Here is a 16,495-nt window from a genome sequence, read left to right as displayed (position 1 = left end):
CTACCTAACTTAGTTCAAGATCTGAGTCACGTTCAGATCACAAGCACTCCTAGATAACTTTCATTTGAAAAAGATCATCTTTATAACAATGACCATTATAAAAAGTGATGATACTGAGGTTTAAAGGGGGGGCAGTTCTGGCTCAGTTGTGTTGCAGAGGCCTTTCTGGATGCCGGGGGGGAAAGGCATTTATTTTAGTGAGCGGCTGCCTTAGACTTAGCTGGCCTTGATGCCCATGGTTGAAAAGAGTTGAGTGAGTGTAGTACACTCCTTCTGAGCCAATCTATAAACACATCGATTGCCCTCTTTTCGTGGTTTTGCTTGATTCTTCTGTGAATTAGTCTCCTGAGAGCATAACAGGCTAGTAATGACTGCCTTACATACAGCTGCTGAGAGAGAGACAGATTTTTATTTTTGGCTGGGGCTTCCTTAATATTGGTAGGTTGTGGTAATAGCAGTGGTATGCATTTGGGAGCTGACTTTTAGCATTAGTGTCTGTAATATAAGGATTCTTGAGTAAATTACTTACAGATGGCTCCAGAGTTTCCGGATGTTTCTACGTAATGTTACTGTGTCTGGCAATCTTGGATCCTTCCTAGACATCCTATAAGTTTTAACTCAGAAGTCATGAGTTGCTTCTCATACCCAAGGACACTTTTTTCATACTTTTTACTTAGTTCTCCATATGGGCTCTCTTCCTAAGAGTTCACTAGTATAAATTTTGTATTTTGCTGTAGAGTTAGTTCAAGACTTAATCACTATTTTCTCTCCAAGATAGTGTTTCATGTGTAGCAATCTCTGAAGCATTGAGTTCTGATGGCTCTAAACATCATTCAGAGTAGCTGCAAGAGTAATGTTGATGACTTTTAATAGCTAGTAATGTATTCTCCTGGGACTTTATAACTTTCAGAGAATTCAGGACCTTTAAAGTATGTCATATCAAAATGTTCTGCAAACTTTATTAGATAGGCAGATTTTTTGTTTGGATTACAGGTTACCTTCATACATGTTGCCTCTGTAGAATGGATCAAGCTTCCTTCTCTCACCAAATGGTACTTAGAAATTTCTTTGGAGAGGGAAAAGTGTTTAAATGGCTTTAACCCTAGACAGACGTTGAAAACAGGATTACTGCTTTCTTGGTATTTACTTCCTGTGATTAACTGCAAATAGGGCAAAAACTCTGTAATCCAGTAGAATAAGGTACATAAGTAACTAATCATAGGAGTCTTTTCTTTATTTGAAAGATGTGGCACTAGCTAAGCTGAGTAGTTGACTTCTTTGCAAGAACTATTCATTATAAATGCTCATCTGAGATACACGTGTTTAGTGTCAATGGACAAAATTATGCTCTTCAGATTTCTCCCATCCCAAGTCTGCTGTGGACAGAAAGGGACATGAGGAAGCTGCTTATTAACCAGCCCTGTTAATGAGGCTGCCAGAGTTGCGTCTTGAAAAATAAAGATTCTTCCTGTCATGCATGCAAAACTGTTCTTGAATGAACTGAGCGCAAACTCAGATACATGAAGTTACAGACTTACAGATGGAGTTGAGGTTTGCAACTATATGAACACGTCTGCTTGAGTCTTTCAGGTCTGTGCACCTGTTTATACAGCACCCTGCATCGGACATGGATGGAATTTTAAAGGTTTTCAATCATTTGAGCTAGCACCATTGAAGTTCTGCAGATGGGGCGGATAGTTATCTATCTATCTAATCATCACTGATTGACCTAAAAATCAGTGCTTCATCTGAAAAGCAAGCAGGAAATGATCCTAAACAAAATTTTCCTCTTGAACTTGGAAAGGTGATTTTTTTTCTTTTTAAACCCTGGGCTTAAGTACAGTTATGATTGTCCTCTAGAACATTACTGGAAACTCGAGCACTGCAAAAATGTGTGGTTTCCTTGTGATTCTTTTTGTAGATGACAATATCTTTAAAACTTCATTGACTATGCCATCACAACATCAGCGTCTGAGTGATCAGTCTCATACTAGTCTTGAGTTTCTTATATTCAGTGGCAAAACTAAATATAAGGATCTTTGACATTAACTTTGGGAAAATTCCCTTGATTATTTAATGTCAGGTTAACATACCCTGTATTCGTGAAGAAGGGTAAACACTTGTGCTTTCAGAGGGAAAGGGGGATGGTTCTTCAAAATCTCCAGTTTTCAATTCCTGCTTTCTCTTGCATTCAGATGGGTTTTCTTCCAAATCGGTACCTTTTCGAGGAATAAAGCTTTCATGCTTTTTTATAAGCACTACACTCGTCTGCTTAGGGACTGATACTGAATTTAAATCATCCAACATTTAAGAAGAAATCTAAGCTGATGAGAAGGCTCTAGTGGACTTTTAAACTTAATGTCCTTTCCTGTGTGAAAGAAATCCCTGACCCTCATGTGCTTCTACAAAAACTTAAAAGCAGCATCTTGGGTTTCTATCTCTATTTCTACAGAGTTTCAGAAACTGGACATTGAATTTCTACTGTGGTTTGACAGAGCCTCTGATAAATAGGAATTTCTGATGATAAACTAATTTTCTAAATGGTTTATTTAAGGGAAGGGGTGCTATTCTACACATTTTCTTAGGCTTTTTGAATATAATGCAATTGAAGTTATTTGTGGCTCTGTAGATCTAGCCTTAATGGAGGGAAGGTAAACTCTTTCCCAAAGTTCACATCCTAAAGCCAGTTTGAGTGGTGTTAAAGAGAACTGTGTTAGCAAAACTGAAGTCTAACTTAACAATTGTAAGTAGTTTGTTCTGAGTGAAGTTTATCAGTTAGCCCTTGCTGCAATTATCATCCTTTAACTTTAGAAGTTAGGTTACTTTCCCCCCTACTCTTTTAATGTTCATAAAATAATCAAATGGATGTAACTAGTTCAGTTCCAACTATGGTGTCCTATTTCTCCTTTGTATGAAATGTGCTCGAATACCTGATAATGGATCAAGATTACACCTGATTTTTTGGGGGATCAAGATAAATTTTACTAATAATCCATTACATGTGTATTAAATGAAAAAAATATATTTTTAAAGCTATTCAATTTTAGAATAAATTTTAGTAATGCATCTACCATATAAAGTAAGCTTTCACAATTAAATTTTAGTTAATTGTCAGGTTCAAATTTTCTGATGGCCTTAAACATACTTGTATATGTCTGCAGTTCTTTAACTCTCCATCTAAAACAAATTGGTCCATGGCTTATGTAAACACTTGAAAAATAAATTATTTAAATGTTTTATGTCCTTTTAAGAAAATATTTCATACCTATACCTTAAGGACTTGTTTTGCTCCATTTCTGTTGCACTGGTGGTTTTGTCTCAGTAACGGGGGTCACCTCACTAGGACTTGTTTCATAGCCTGTATTATTTTTAATTCAATAGTTTTATCATACTTTTGCTATACTTTAAAACTTAAAATATCCCAAAATACATCCCCTAGTATTAAACACATTTTCCTATCATGTTATCTGATTATTAAACTTCATTAATCAAAACTCTTTTTTTTTGGTAGTCCTAAGTTAAGAATAAATGTATCTATGCCTAGAGCCTGGCTCAGCTTTGGCATGGGAGGGTTAATGTTCCAGGTTTTAGGTTAGGGATAGTCGTGCTGTCACTTTGCGAATGAATACAGTGTTTCTGCAATCTTACAAGGATTGAAAACAGGTCAGACAGATATTTTTTCACGTTGCAACTTGCAATGTTGTATGGAAAACCTTGAACCAGCTGTGGCTTTACTGCACAGCAGAGCTTCAAGGCTACGAGCTCCTTCAGGTTACTGGGATTTCACAATTCATACAAATACAAACAGACAGCTGTGCCCTCGGGCTTTGCCATTTTCACGTGCGTTGCGTTTTTATTTCGGACAAAGGAGGGACGAGGGCTGGAGGCCTGAGGCCGGGGCCGCTCCGCCCTGAGGCGCTGAGGGAGGCGCGAGGCCGGGGCGCGCGCGCAGGCGCTCCTCAAGGCAGCCCCGGCGCCCGGGGTCCTTTGCCGCGCTGCGGCGCGCGCGACCTGGGCCGCGCGGCTCCCACGTGGTGCGGCGCGTGCGGCTGCCGTTGGCGCCTGGGGAGCGGCCGCTGGGCGACCGTTGGCGGCCGCCTGAGGGACCGTTGGCGGCCGCCTGAGGGGCGGTGAGGGGCCGCCATGCAGCGCCGCAAGGTGGACAACCGCCTGCGGGTGCTGATCGAGAACGGCGTGGCCGAGCGGCAGCGGTCCCTCTTCGTGGTGGTCGGCGACCGCGGCAAAGACCAGGTGAGCCCCGCTCCGTGCCGGAGCCCTCCGCCAGGGCCGCGTGTTCGGGGCTCGCCCCAGCGGCGCGTCTTCCTCGGGAAGGCAGGCGTTGCAAGCCGCAGGGAGTAACGCGGGCCGGGGGTGCGAGCGAGGGTGCGGTGTACGTTAGGTTACTGACTGCTGCGGAAACGCGAAAGTGCTGGAAATGATTTAGGAGAATGGGTTGTTAAGCATCCGCCTGAGGAGCCCGTGAACGCTAAATAAAAGCAAGTGGAGGCAAATTGGATTTATTTTTATTTTTTAATGAATTAGAAAGACGTTTCATTGCCTGCCTAGCAGGAGCTTTCTGTGTTCACGCGTACGGTTTTGCGGTGCCCTGTCGCAGTTCTCGCTCAAACCGTGCCTTACCCAGTGAGTCATCTTGCAGATGTCACCGCAGCGCAGCTTGGACTGGAGGTACCTGGTAGCACTCCGCCACTAAACCCCGTTCTCTCCGTGTTTTTGTGCTTTGACAGGTCGTTATTCTTCACCATATGTTGTCTAAAGCAACTGTAAAGGCCAGACCCTCTGTCCTGTGGTGTTACAAAAAGGAGCTGGGCTTTAGCAGGTAAGATGCTCCTCATATCTCATGCTGCAGTAAGTGCTGTAAGTGCTCTGTCTGAAGCAAAAGCTCTGTGGCTGGTGCTCTCAGTGTGGGTTGAGTGATTCGGTTGTCAGGAGAAACGATCTATTCTTGAAGGAGCTATGGGAAGTTCAGTTTTCCAGAATTAGAATTTGGCTTCAGTAGTACAGTTGACATCAGCATGAGGTACTATGTAGGAGTCAGTACAGATTGGGCATTGCAATTACTTTAATTTGAAAAAGGGTTTAAGATTTTAGTTCTTAGATTTGCGTGCATCCTTACAGTCTGGGCACAAAGTCAGAAGGGAAGCGTTACATGAAACTACATGATTACAGCCAAATGGTTTCTTGCAAAAACAGCTGTTCTTGTGTGATTTCCACTGCTGTGGGCTGAAGGCACATGGGAACATGTCATGAATGCAGCATGTATGGGCCAAGATCCTTGAAGGCTGAGCTCTGAATTCCAATTGGACTTAGAAGTAGGATTTTGAGCAGTCTTCGCAAACCTCTTCCCAAGAAAATTTATGTATAATTTTGTTTTCCAGCCACCGTAAGAAGAGAATGAGACAACTACAAAAGAAGATTAAAAGCGGAACCTTGAACATAAAAGATGATGATCCTTTTGAGTTATTTATAGCAGCCACAAATATTCGCTACTGCTATTACAATGAAACTCATAAGATCCTTGGTAACACTTTTGGCATGTGTGTACTTCAGGTAAGGAATTAAACTTTTGACATAGCACTGTTATCAGTTACTTTCAGTTTAAAGGCTGCAGGAATTCTGTTTGTTGCTTCTGTTATTTAACTTATGATGTTCTTTTGTATCTTTTACGAGTTTTGCAAGGGTGAGATAGCCTTGTTTGGCAGAATTTTAATGGGAAATTGGTTAACGCAAATATTCAGTTTGAATCAAACTTTGGGAAATTATGTTTTTAGATTTTCCATTCCTTTCAGTAGATGCTTGTTGCACTAGTGAATTCTAGGCAACTTTGGAGTTTTTATTTTTTTATTTCCTAGGATTTTGAAGCCTTGACTCCAAACCTGCTAGCTAGAACTGTTGAAACAGTAGAAGGGGGTGGAATTGTGGTAATTCTCCTCAGGACTATGAACTCGCTGAAGCAGCTCTATACAATGACCATGGTATGTTCAGTGTAATGCGTCTGTTCTACATAGGCAGGTTTGGCTGGTGACTTAAGGGGTTATTTTTTTTCTTTCTTAATGGGCTGTGGTCTTCCTTCTGTCATTTTTCCAGCTTTCATTCGTTCATCATTGATGGAGTCTTGTGGTCAGGCAGTTCTGCCAGCCCATGTTCTACCAACAAATGTAACTATGTTCTTTTGTTTCACAGTAATTTGAAAAAGTATTTATACTGTTGGTCCGTGCAACAAGGTTAAGTGACAAACATGTTTTGCTGTTTTGTGACCGAGCGCTAAGCAAGATCAGCTTCGCAGTTCCTGCGTATTTCTAAATATGATCTATTCACCCTGAGTATACGTACCCCTAAAGCAGGAACAATTTCTGTTAGTAACAATGCTAGCAGGGGAATTAAAGGAATAGACTTTTGTCTTAGTATGTCTAGGTTGTTTGAAGTGTACTATAAATGACAGAACTGACCTCTTTAAGTCTGGAAGAATACGTAAGACCATTGTGAAAAGTATTGGTGGGAAAGGTACATTTTAAACCAATATTTGGGAAAAGTGGATGTCTCACAGCAAACAAAATCAGGGAGAGAGGGCGTGGTCCACAAGAGTGGAAAAGATGTTGGGTTGTTCCATGAGTAATAATCTTGTACATGTCACTGTTACCACCATTCTTTCTCCAGACTGACTTTTTCGTTTTGTTTCAGGATGTGCACTCCCGATACAGAACAGAGGCGCACCAGGACGTGGTAGGACGGTTTAATGAAAGGTATGGTATTGTGAGTGTAAAGCATCTAGGCTGCGTGCCCAGCATAAGTTGTTGTTGGAGAAATTGTATACAAAATTTTGGCATGATGTTACAAGGGATGTGCAAAGGGGCCTTAATTTGTAAAGCATTCTGAGTCCTGCTCTTGAAATGCTCTGTAGCAACGTATGCTCCACATGACCAGAAATTCAGATACCTATGACGTTACTATGAAAGAGAAAACTGCTCACTGTGGGGTCTTCTCTGTGGTTTAGAAATTTCTTGTAAAGGCCTTTTCTCTCCTTTTGCTGTACTGAATAAGCAGCTCTTTTTAAGTGAGCTATACCTAGTTCTAGCCATTGGAAAAATGCAAAATTTGTTCTTTAGCATGCAGGTGATGGTCATGTGGTGTCAGAAACTAGAAGGATGGATAAGCAGCCTAAACTGACCACATCTTTGGCGGTCTGCATTTGTCACAATTGCTGTGGATTCAAGTCTTACACTTTTATACAGCTACCTCTCGTTTAAATGCTGGGAGTCACTTTCTAGCTGTCTTAGGAGATTGTCTGAAATAAGTGGTCTTCATTGGAGGCATCCTCGTAGGTGGATGTCTGTTCTGTATAGGTCATCCTGATTCTATGATAAGAGGCACACAGCCAGTTGTGTGAACTTGTCTTAGCTCAGCTGTAAGCAGCTGTCGCTCTAAATACCATGTTTGGGGTTAGAAACTAGGGTTAATTAACTACAAAAATGCAACAGTGTTGGTACTGCTTTTACTGATTTGCCTTTGCTTGACTGCTCAGGTTCATTCTGTCTCTGGCCTCGTGCAAGAACTGCATCGTGATTGATGATCAGCTGAATATCTTGCCCATCTCCAGTCATGTTGCAGATATCACGCCTGTTCCACCACGGTCACAGGTCAGTAGACTATGTCAGCTAATTTTCAGTGGTAGAAACTGATCTGAATTGAACAGTGTTAAAGATCTTAAGAAGAGGAAGCTTTCTTTTCACCCTGACTGATATCAAATAATGGTCTTGCAGAGCAGGTGAAGAACGTTTTGCAAAAAATACACCTCATATGGGTGAAGTATGGAAAGCTGTCTTTTCTTTCCTCCTTTTTTTTTTTTCTCAGCCTTTTTTTGTACTTGCCTGCACTTATTCATTTTGCTGCATTGCCGTTTAGCCTAGTGAGGTGGAGCTTAACTGCTGTGGTTGCTGTTTCAGAAGTGCTTAGAGAGATTTTAAGCTGATGGACAGCTGGGAGGAAACAAGTGAAAACACATTTCACATTCCCACTGGAGAGTGGAAAAACACTCGGGGAAAAAAAACCCTTACAAGCTCAGGAGACACCTGGTACCTCAAAACTGTGGTTCTTACTTCAGTTTCTGACTGAGTTATGCATGTCAAATATAAGAAGGCATTCACTGAATACAAGCCAGACATACAGCTTGCACTGTTAAAATGCATCCCTTTATCACTTTCAGTTGTAGCTGAATGTAAAGTGGCGTGCAATTTGAACAGAAATATTTGAGCTTTTGAACTGATCTGTGTGTCCAAGGAAATAACATCATTGATTCTGTCAGAGGCATTAAAAACATTTGAAGAGAACACTGATGTAAAAAACAACCTCTTAACGTTCTAACAACATTGGCAGCAGCACAAATGCTCATCTGTTGGATGGGTAGGCAGATGCTTTTGGTAATCAGTGACAACTGGGCAATTCAGAATCAATTTCTACTTAAAATAGAATTCTTTTGTGCCCAAGTTCATTGATTGACTTTGAAAATCCTGACATTAGCTTGAAAACTGATCTGTTGCTACAGTAGTTTTTCCCTCTAAATTACAGTATGCACCCCATGTGACAGGAATAATGAGGATCATAACATTTTGGCTTACCCTGAAGACTGAAAAATTAATTAAATTATTTAGAAAACTTGTCCATGGTCTCTTCTTCCTAGCACTACCATTATCCAGTTACCATCTACAGAAAAATACTTGCCTTTTTTCTTCCAAACTTGGGGAAGCCAGGATACCTCTTGTGTATTTCTCTTGAAAATGCATTAAAATCAGTGTTAAATGCCTGTCTGTCCATTTAAACTTATCTGTCTCTAGAGTGTATGTTCAACTTGTGGTAAGTCTTTCTTTCAAATATCTTTCCCTGTCTGATAAAAGATATCACAAGACATCACAAAGGCATAATTGTGCTGGGGTTTCCTTTACTAATCTTTTAAATATTGTGTTTATAGGAAGATAGCCTCCGGCCACAAGACTTGGAGCTGAAAGAGCTGAAGGAGAGCTTGCAGGATACACAACCTGTGGGAGTTTTGGTGGATGGCTGTAAAACCCTGGATCAGGTTGGTGTGGTGCTTAAACTGAAGATACCGTGCATTTGACAAGTCAATGTGGCTGCAGATGTTTGTCTCATTTTGCAAGTAATCAAATCTGAGAGCATGAACATCGATGGGGGTTGTTTTAGGGAGAAAGATTCCTTGAAATTGGTCGGACAGGGTAGCTCAAAGACAGTATCAGTGATTTTTTTTATGAAGTTGAGAACAGTGGAAGGACTAGAATGGAGACAGGAATCTGATCTGGAGAAGTCCACATTTAGTCTGTAATCCTCATAATCTATATTACGTTTTGTTGTGCCCTCATTCCTGTCTCTGACACTTTTCCTGCTGTCATTTGAGAATTACTGACTAGTGCAAATCAAGGCCCTATAGAAATTTCTTCAGAGTATCCACTGAGAAGTTGTAGGTTGGTGTGGAGGCTCCCAGACCTGTGCACTGCTTTAAAACTCTTTCACAGTAGGCCTTCTCATGGCCCAGATATGTTCGTCCTCCTCCTCTGGTAGCTCACAAGGTGCGTACGTCTTCCTGTCCTGCTGAATATATTCTGGGGTCAGTGGCATGAAAATAGTAATTGAGCATTCAGAAACTGAGCTGTACTGATTGTTGATCTGTGTTTTGACCTTACTAATTTCAAGAACTCACTGGGTCAAGATAACTACTTTCACATTATTCATCTGGGATTTAACGTTCAGCTTTCCCATATTGTCTTTTTCTCCTTCTTCTTGTTCTAAGGAAAGACCACCTGGCATTAGTGGTAGGTCTAAGTAACGCTGAAAGCAGTTTAACCGCAGCTGCTTTTTGTTTTCTACATTTTTCTGATCATCAGGCAAAAGCAGTTCTTAAATTTATTGAAGCCATTTCAGAGAAGACTCTGAGGAGCACTGTGGCATTAACAGCAGCCAGGGGACGTGGTAAATCTGCTGCTTTGGGACTGGCTGTTGCTGGAGCAGTAGCTTTTGGGTGAGTAATGTCCCCCATCCCCAAGTTTCATTTGCATCCATGAGTTTTTAAAAAATGATGACCAGATTTGAATATATTTATCATTTCCAGACCTACATCCTTCTCTTTTGTTGTTCTTATATCTTTCACTTGCTACATAAACTGACACTCAAGTTTTTCTGTTTTATAGTAATCAGAACTCCTCAGTCCTTAAAAATCAATTACTCATACAAAAGTGAAACAAGTGTCTAAAGGAACCTGCTGTGTTTTGGTAATTAAGTAAAATCAACCCCACATATTAAAAAAATATATATATCCTTTCCGTGTATATGAAAAATCTCTTAGAAAAAAGAGTTAAACTCTCGTTTTATTTTTTTGTGCAGTTACTCCAATATCTTTGTCACATCTCCAAGTCCTGATAACCTTCACACTCTCTTTGAGTTCATATTTAAAGGCTTTGATGCACTGCAGTATCAGGTAAGGAGAGCAAACCATTTTACAATACTTTCACAGAGTTCCTGTTTAGGAGGGATTTTGAATCTCATCTCTGACTTAGATATATTAGCCACCAACTTTTTCCCCTACCAGTTTGTTCAATAATGCTCTGTGAAAGTGGCTCACAGTACACTTATATTTACTTCTGTATTTATAAGTCAGGAAAATTGGTTTCTTTATATGTGAAAATAGTTTTTAACAGGAATAAATAATTCCTCGGGTCTCCTGCTTCCGAAGATTTTGTTACACGACTTTTTAACTATAATCTGAAACATCAGGACACATGTCGCAAACTTATTTTGATGGTAATGGTAAACAATGTTTTTCTTACATCTTGGCCTGTTCATACTGTTTAATAATGTTTTCTTTCAGGAACATCTAGACTATGAGATTATTCAGTCTTTAAATCCTGAGTTTAACAAGGCTGTTATCAGAGTGAACGTGTTCAAGGAGCACAGACAGACCATTCAGGTAACCAGCCTTGTTTGCACACTTGCCTTTCTGCTTTTTGTTTGTAATTGTTGACATTATTGATTGTTGTAGTTGTTTGCATTTAAAACATGTTAATTTTATGTAATATGTAACTATACTGATTGCTTTTGCTTTAAAGCAGACTCTCTTTTTGACTTGTGAGTTTCACAAAATATTTTAGTTCTTTCTGTGAATAACTTGTAGGTTACAAAGCCTCCATGGTTGTTGTGTGTTCCTTCTTGAAACAAAAGGAAGGTGAAACAAACAGTGAAGGAAGAGCATATGTTTCCAGTGATCAGGTTTCCTATATTTTTGTGGTCTATCCAAAGAAGTGTCTGTGGAAATGTTTAAAACAATATGTGTTACCCAGCCCTTGCTAGAGAACATGAACCCTCTGCCATGGGTTCTCTTCTCTGTTCATGAAGATCAGGGAAAACAAACAGCTTTTCAGTGCTCCGTCTCTGCCAGTTCTGGCCTTTCCCTACATCCCAGAGCTGTTGTTGACAGTGATGATATCCTCTCATTCCTTACAGTACATACACCCTGCTGATTCTGTGAAACTGGGTCAGGCTGAACTTGTTGTGATTGATGAAGCTGCTGCCATTCCTCTCCCCCTGGTGAAAAATCTGCTAGGCCCTTACCTGGTTTTCATGGCTTCTACAATCAATGGGTAAGGCTTTGAGCATCAGCTGTCTACCTGCGGAAGCAGTTGTGCGAGTGCTCATGGACTATTTATTACCTACGGTGCTTCTCTTTTTACTGCACACTATCGTAATCAGATCATGCTTATAACCTGATCACATGGAACTGCTCTTCAGAATAACCAAGAGTAAGAGTCAGTCGGTGCTTTCCTTTCGGTTCCACTGCAGGTTCATTGAGCATACACACCTCTTCTGTTCTGCTGCAGGGAGCATGCAGATAAACATTCTGTAGTCTGTTAGGAGACAGGGAAGAGTGCCATCTTACTTCCAGTACGGTGAGCGTAAGAAAGTGTCAGAGGAGGCTGCTCTGTCCTACACGTGCAAGAACATCAAGAGGCAGCAATTCTCAGGGATGTCTGGGGCCATTACAGGCCTCAGAGTGGCACACAGCTCTGGATGGCAGCATAGTTCTGTGTTGGAGCTTCCCCATGGCTCAGGATTGCCTTTTGGTTATTTACTTCAGACTTTTGTCTTCTGCTTTTCAGGTATGAGGGTACTGGTCGATCACTGTCTCTGAAGCTTATTCAGCAGCTCCGGCAGCAGAGTGCACAAGCCCAAGTCTCCATGACAGCAGAGAACAAATCTACAGCTACAGCTAAACTCACCTCAGGTACTCGATTGTATTCTGGGCTGCAGCGTGCAACCCTGATCCGTGGTGCTGCTGCCTGACAAGCCCTGTGCATGTCCCATGTGTCCGTGTACTTTGCAGCTGTAGGAACGTAGTGGTATGGGAAAATGAAGGAACTCCTCTTGTAAGTTTTTCCTCATAATTTTCAGATGTGAAAGCATTTAGAGGATAACAGCTGTGCAAGTAATGATTGCTGTACCTTCCTCCCGATGTTATATGAAGAAACAGGCTGTGAAGGCTCTGGTTAGAGCAGTTACTTCTCAAGTGTCTTCTGTTCAGATTTGGTGTGTTTCTAATCTCTTGGGAACCATACATAGGACACTGATCCTATTGGATTCTTTGCTAGCTGTAACTTCCGATACTAGAGGTTCTCTGAAATCTGTTTGCAGCTCGTACATTGCATGAAGTCTCCCTCCACGAGTCAATCAGATATGCCCCTGGTGACCCTGTTGAAAAGTGGCTAAATGATCTGCTGTGTTTGGACTGTCTCAACATCACCAGAATTATCTCTGGCTGCCCACTGCCTGAGACTTGTGACCTGTATCCTTACTCAAATGGTGTATTCTGATAAAATATATTGCTTTCAGGTGAAGGATGCTTTTTCAAACTGAGTAGTAGTGGCTTCTCAGGCTATAACATGATTACCACAGTGCATGATCTTTTGACTAAAGGTTATTAAGAACACGCTTCTGGAGCTGAGCTCTTACCACTGCCTGTAAGACTGGTGGCTTGTGTTACCAGGACGTTACCAATGTGTTTTATTGCAGAGACAATCCTAAAGATGGATTGAATGCAAGGAAATCTTGGTTTACAGATGAAGTGTGAAAGATATGAGCACTACGCAGTCATTCTTGTAGATAGAGCTGTAGACTATAAGAGCTTTAGCCAGCATGTAGCCTAAGGCTGCATGGAAAATAACACCCCTAAGCCAACAAGGAGCTCTTTTTTTTTTTTTTTTCCCAGGGAAGTTGTTTCCTTAACCCTGTGTTTAGATATTATGTAAATAGAGACACACTTTTTTGTTACCACAGAGCATCAGAAGTTTTTCTACAGAGACTGATGGCCCTCTATGTGGCTTCACACTACAAGGTAAAGCTCATGCTGCTTCTATCAAAAGTCCAGCTTGGAATTTTGTGGAGGGAGCACTGCTTGTTGAGGGCAGTCTAACTGAATTGGCCTAATTAAGATTTTCTGGACAGCTTCAGGTGTTTTTTGTTGTATACAGATCTGTATTCTCCTGAGAAGATTTCTGCCTTAGCCTTAGCTGAACACACTGCATTTACAGATATCTAGAATATTTTTGTCTTGGGAAATCCCAAAGACTAAATTCTAGATGAGCCTGCAAGTTTGTTGGGAATGATATCAGTGATGAACCCTTTCCTGTTCTCCTCTTTACAATATTTCAGTAGCCTCAAATTAACCAAAAGAGTAGTATCATTGTACTATTGATAAAAGTTATAATTCATCTCAGAGTTTCAAGACCGTGGGTGACTAGTAAGTTTGGCTGGTGAAGTCATTAAATGGTGAAGTAATGAGTACTAAAAGTCTGACACTTCCAAAAATATTTTAGATCTGGTAGTCTAAGAGATAAGTAGCTATATAAAAATAGAAATTTCAGTTCTACACATAGGAGAGCAAGAGATTTCACTTGAACAAAATAAGTGTTGACTGGTAGTACAACAGCCATGAGCTGTCCAGTGAGGAGCTTCATCCATCAGTGTTGTACTAGTTCTAAGTCCCTTAATAGCCCTAAATTGAGAAAAATGGAGGAATGTTTAAAAGTCAGCTACTAACACTATATAGGACACTGAAGCTCTTCTCATGGAATAATAGTTGAGCTTTCTCATGTGCATTTACCCTCCAGAACTCTCCCAATGACCTCCAGATGTTATCTGATGCACCTGCCCATCACCTTTTTTGCCTTTTGCCTCCTGTTCCACCTACCCAGAACTCATTACCAGAAGTACTCGCTGTTGTTCAGGTGAGAGAGCATCATATAACTATGAAGTGAACTGTTCAATAATGAAGGAGTGATACACTGCGGGACGGCATTGTACTGTCTAGGACTAGATGGTATCTTCAGGCTATGTTTTTATGTGCCACAGCAGCATATTAAGGCAGTTTTAATGAAAGAAAGTGGAAAAAAAAAAACACACCACCTAATTGCTCTGTAAGTATATTGTGAAGCTAATCCCTTTGTATAGACTTTCCAATCCCTAAAATATGTCTGTGCTGAGAAGCCTTCTGAGGAGCTGACTTACTGGTTAAATAAATGACTTTTTCCTCTCATTTCAACTTCCTGCCAAGGAGAGTTGATTCACTTGTTCATTCTGCTTTTTCTGTGTCTCCAGAATTCCTTTTATTTGCAACAGGGCTGCAAAAATACAAATTCCTCAAATAGAGATGTTCAGAGGTATAGAGATATTTCAGTCCTTGACTGTTAGATATCTGACTATATGCTTCCTTCCTTAACGACACAGATTCTTAATTATCTGTGTTCAGTGCAACTAGTTAGGTCGACTATTTCTTAAATGAAAAAAAAAAGCTGCATTTACCTGTAAGTATTTGACTCTTAAAGAGAAATACTGGGAGGGACAAGGTTTTATGTTTGCTGCTGACAGACTACAGAAAACACATAGAGCACATTGTATGCTTTAATCTCTTCAGGCTTCTGTTGCACCATGCTGTAATGACTGCTGTGCCAGATATACCTGGCTGGCTCACTGGTGTGCCTTTTGAGACTGCTTTTAGGGGTAGAGCCTGTTGTTTGGCACATACACATTTGTTTATCATGTTGCAAGGTAGGGGTCAGGTGACATGTCAATACTGCATAGTCATCTCAGCAACTGAGGATAAATTTTGATTATGCTGTAGTGGAATGACTGTGGGATAAAGCACTTTGTCTCCATTCACGGTCTTCTGCCTTTTCTGGCAGGTGTGCATGGAAGGAGAGATTTCTCGCCAATCTATCATGAACAGCCTTTCTAGGGGAAAGAAGGCTTCTGGTGATCTTATTCCCTGGACCATTTCAGAACAGGTGAATAATTTGGCTGTGTACTCACACCCAAGATGTCTTTCAACACTACTGCTTATTTCCAGGGCACCCTTCTGTGTACTTCTAAATTGACTCTTGTCTCTTACGCAGTTCCAAGACCCGGACTTTGGCGGCCTCTCTGGTGGGCGTGTTGTTCGTATTGCAGTTCATCCAGATTATCAGGGGGTAAAGTATTTTGAAACCTATTGTAAGTAGTCAGCAGTGGTACCATGAGAATGGCTGTACAGGCAGAGCAAAGTTCTACCTGGCCCCGTGTACAGTCAAGATCCAGTGGCACTTAGTGTGAGATTACCAAATGTTCACACTGGTGTTTGGTTTTGTCAGAGTGCCAGAGATAAGCAATGAGAATTATTATACTGTCCTCAGCTACTGGCTGAGCTCTTGTTGTGCTTTTGGTCACCCAGCAGGGTCTGTAGTTTTCTTCCCCATGGAGTTCCTGTGTAGTAAACAAAATGCATTTTTGCAGTGGCTGAGTAATTTCTAAACTGATGATTGTTAATGGATTTTTAAGGGGAAAATGTTGTCCTGCTTTAAAAAATAGATATAATTTTTTGCTTATAGTGCATTGTTCACAATTCACAGATGGGCTATGGCAGCAGAGCTTTGAATTTACTGCAGATGTACTATGAAGGCCAATTCCCTTGTCTGGAAGAAAAAACAATTCAGAAGCCAAAAGAAATTGCAACTGTAAGCAGTGAGGTATGGAACTCAGTACATTTCTTGTATTTCCTGTTGTGCTAAGCTGTCTGCCTTCTCACTGTAAATCTCAATATTGATTTCTCTGTGTAAGGAGGAAATAATTGTATTTATTCTTTGTACAAAATATGAAATTAAATTTGCAAATTGCCATGAGGAATGTTATTAACCCACTTCCACTTTCTCTTTCAGACCGTTAGTTTATTGGAAGAGGTTGTGACGCCTCGGAAAGACTTGCCACCTTTACTTCTCAAACTAAGTGAGAGACAAGCTGAGAGTCTAGACTATCTAGGGGTATCTTATGGCCTAACACCAAGATTACTCAAGTAAGACCTTGTTCTGTTTACACCCAGTGCAAAAATATAACTATATAAATAATAGAATATCTGTAATTTGTAAATGATATGTAGATACAGGTGCAGATA

The 16,495-nt window shown here is 40.7% G+C and overlaps 1 protein-coding gene across 2 annotated transcripts in view; it reads left to right on the top strand.

Annotated features, from left to right (window-relative positions):
* The first annotated feature begins 4,005 nt into the window (after window positions 1-4,005).
* The window catches only part of NAT10 (N-acetyltransferase 10), a 103,225-nt gene continuing 90,735 nt past the window's right edge, over window positions 4,006-16,495 (top strand). For both annotated transcript variants that reach the window (XR_014585123.1, XM_083838435.1), the window contains exons 1-19: window positions 4,006-4,251; window positions 4,746-4,837; window positions 5,397-5,568; window positions 5,871-5,993; window positions 6,700-6,761; window positions 7,541-7,655; window positions 8,984-9,091; window positions 9,912-10,045; window positions 10,408-10,501; window positions 10,892-10,990; window positions 11,524-11,660; window positions 12,177-12,301; window positions 12,709-12,859; window positions 13,312-13,408; window positions 14,184-14,300; window positions 15,255-15,356; window positions 15,465-15,539; window positions 15,957-16,073; window positions 16,263-16,396. Coding sequence is in view for 1 of the 2 variants with exons in the window: in XM_083838435.1 (XP_083694561.1) it covers window positions 4,144-4,251; window positions 4,746-4,837; window positions 5,397-5,568; window positions 5,871-5,993; window positions 6,700-6,761; window positions 7,541-7,655; window positions 8,984-9,091; window positions 9,912-10,045; window positions 10,408-10,501; window positions 10,892-10,990; window positions 11,524-11,660; window positions 12,177-12,301; window positions 12,709-12,859; window positions 13,312-13,408; window positions 14,184-14,300; window positions 15,255-15,356; window positions 15,465-15,539; window positions 15,957-16,073; window positions 16,263-16,396 (2,162 nt within the window). In the remaining variant the exon portion in view is untranslated. The remainder of the gene's footprint in view (window positions 4,252-4,745; window positions 4,838-5,396; window positions 5,569-5,870; window positions 5,994-6,699; window positions 6,762-7,540; window positions 7,656-8,983; window positions 9,092-9,911; window positions 10,046-10,407; window positions 10,502-10,891; window positions 10,991-11,523; window positions 11,661-12,176; window positions 12,302-12,708; window positions 12,860-13,311; window positions 13,409-14,183; window positions 14,301-15,254; window positions 15,357-15,464; window positions 15,540-15,956; window positions 16,074-16,262; window positions 16,397-16,495) is intronic.

The sequence above is a fragment of the Anser anser genome (genome assembly GCF_964211835.1).
Source record: "Anser anser genome assembly, chromosome: 5".
Lineage (NCBI taxonomy): Eukaryota > Metazoa > Chordata > Aves > Anseriformes > Anatidae > Anser > Anser anser.
Note: the sequence above shows the minus strand (reverse complement) of the source record. Positions and strands in the feature narration are given on the sequence as shown.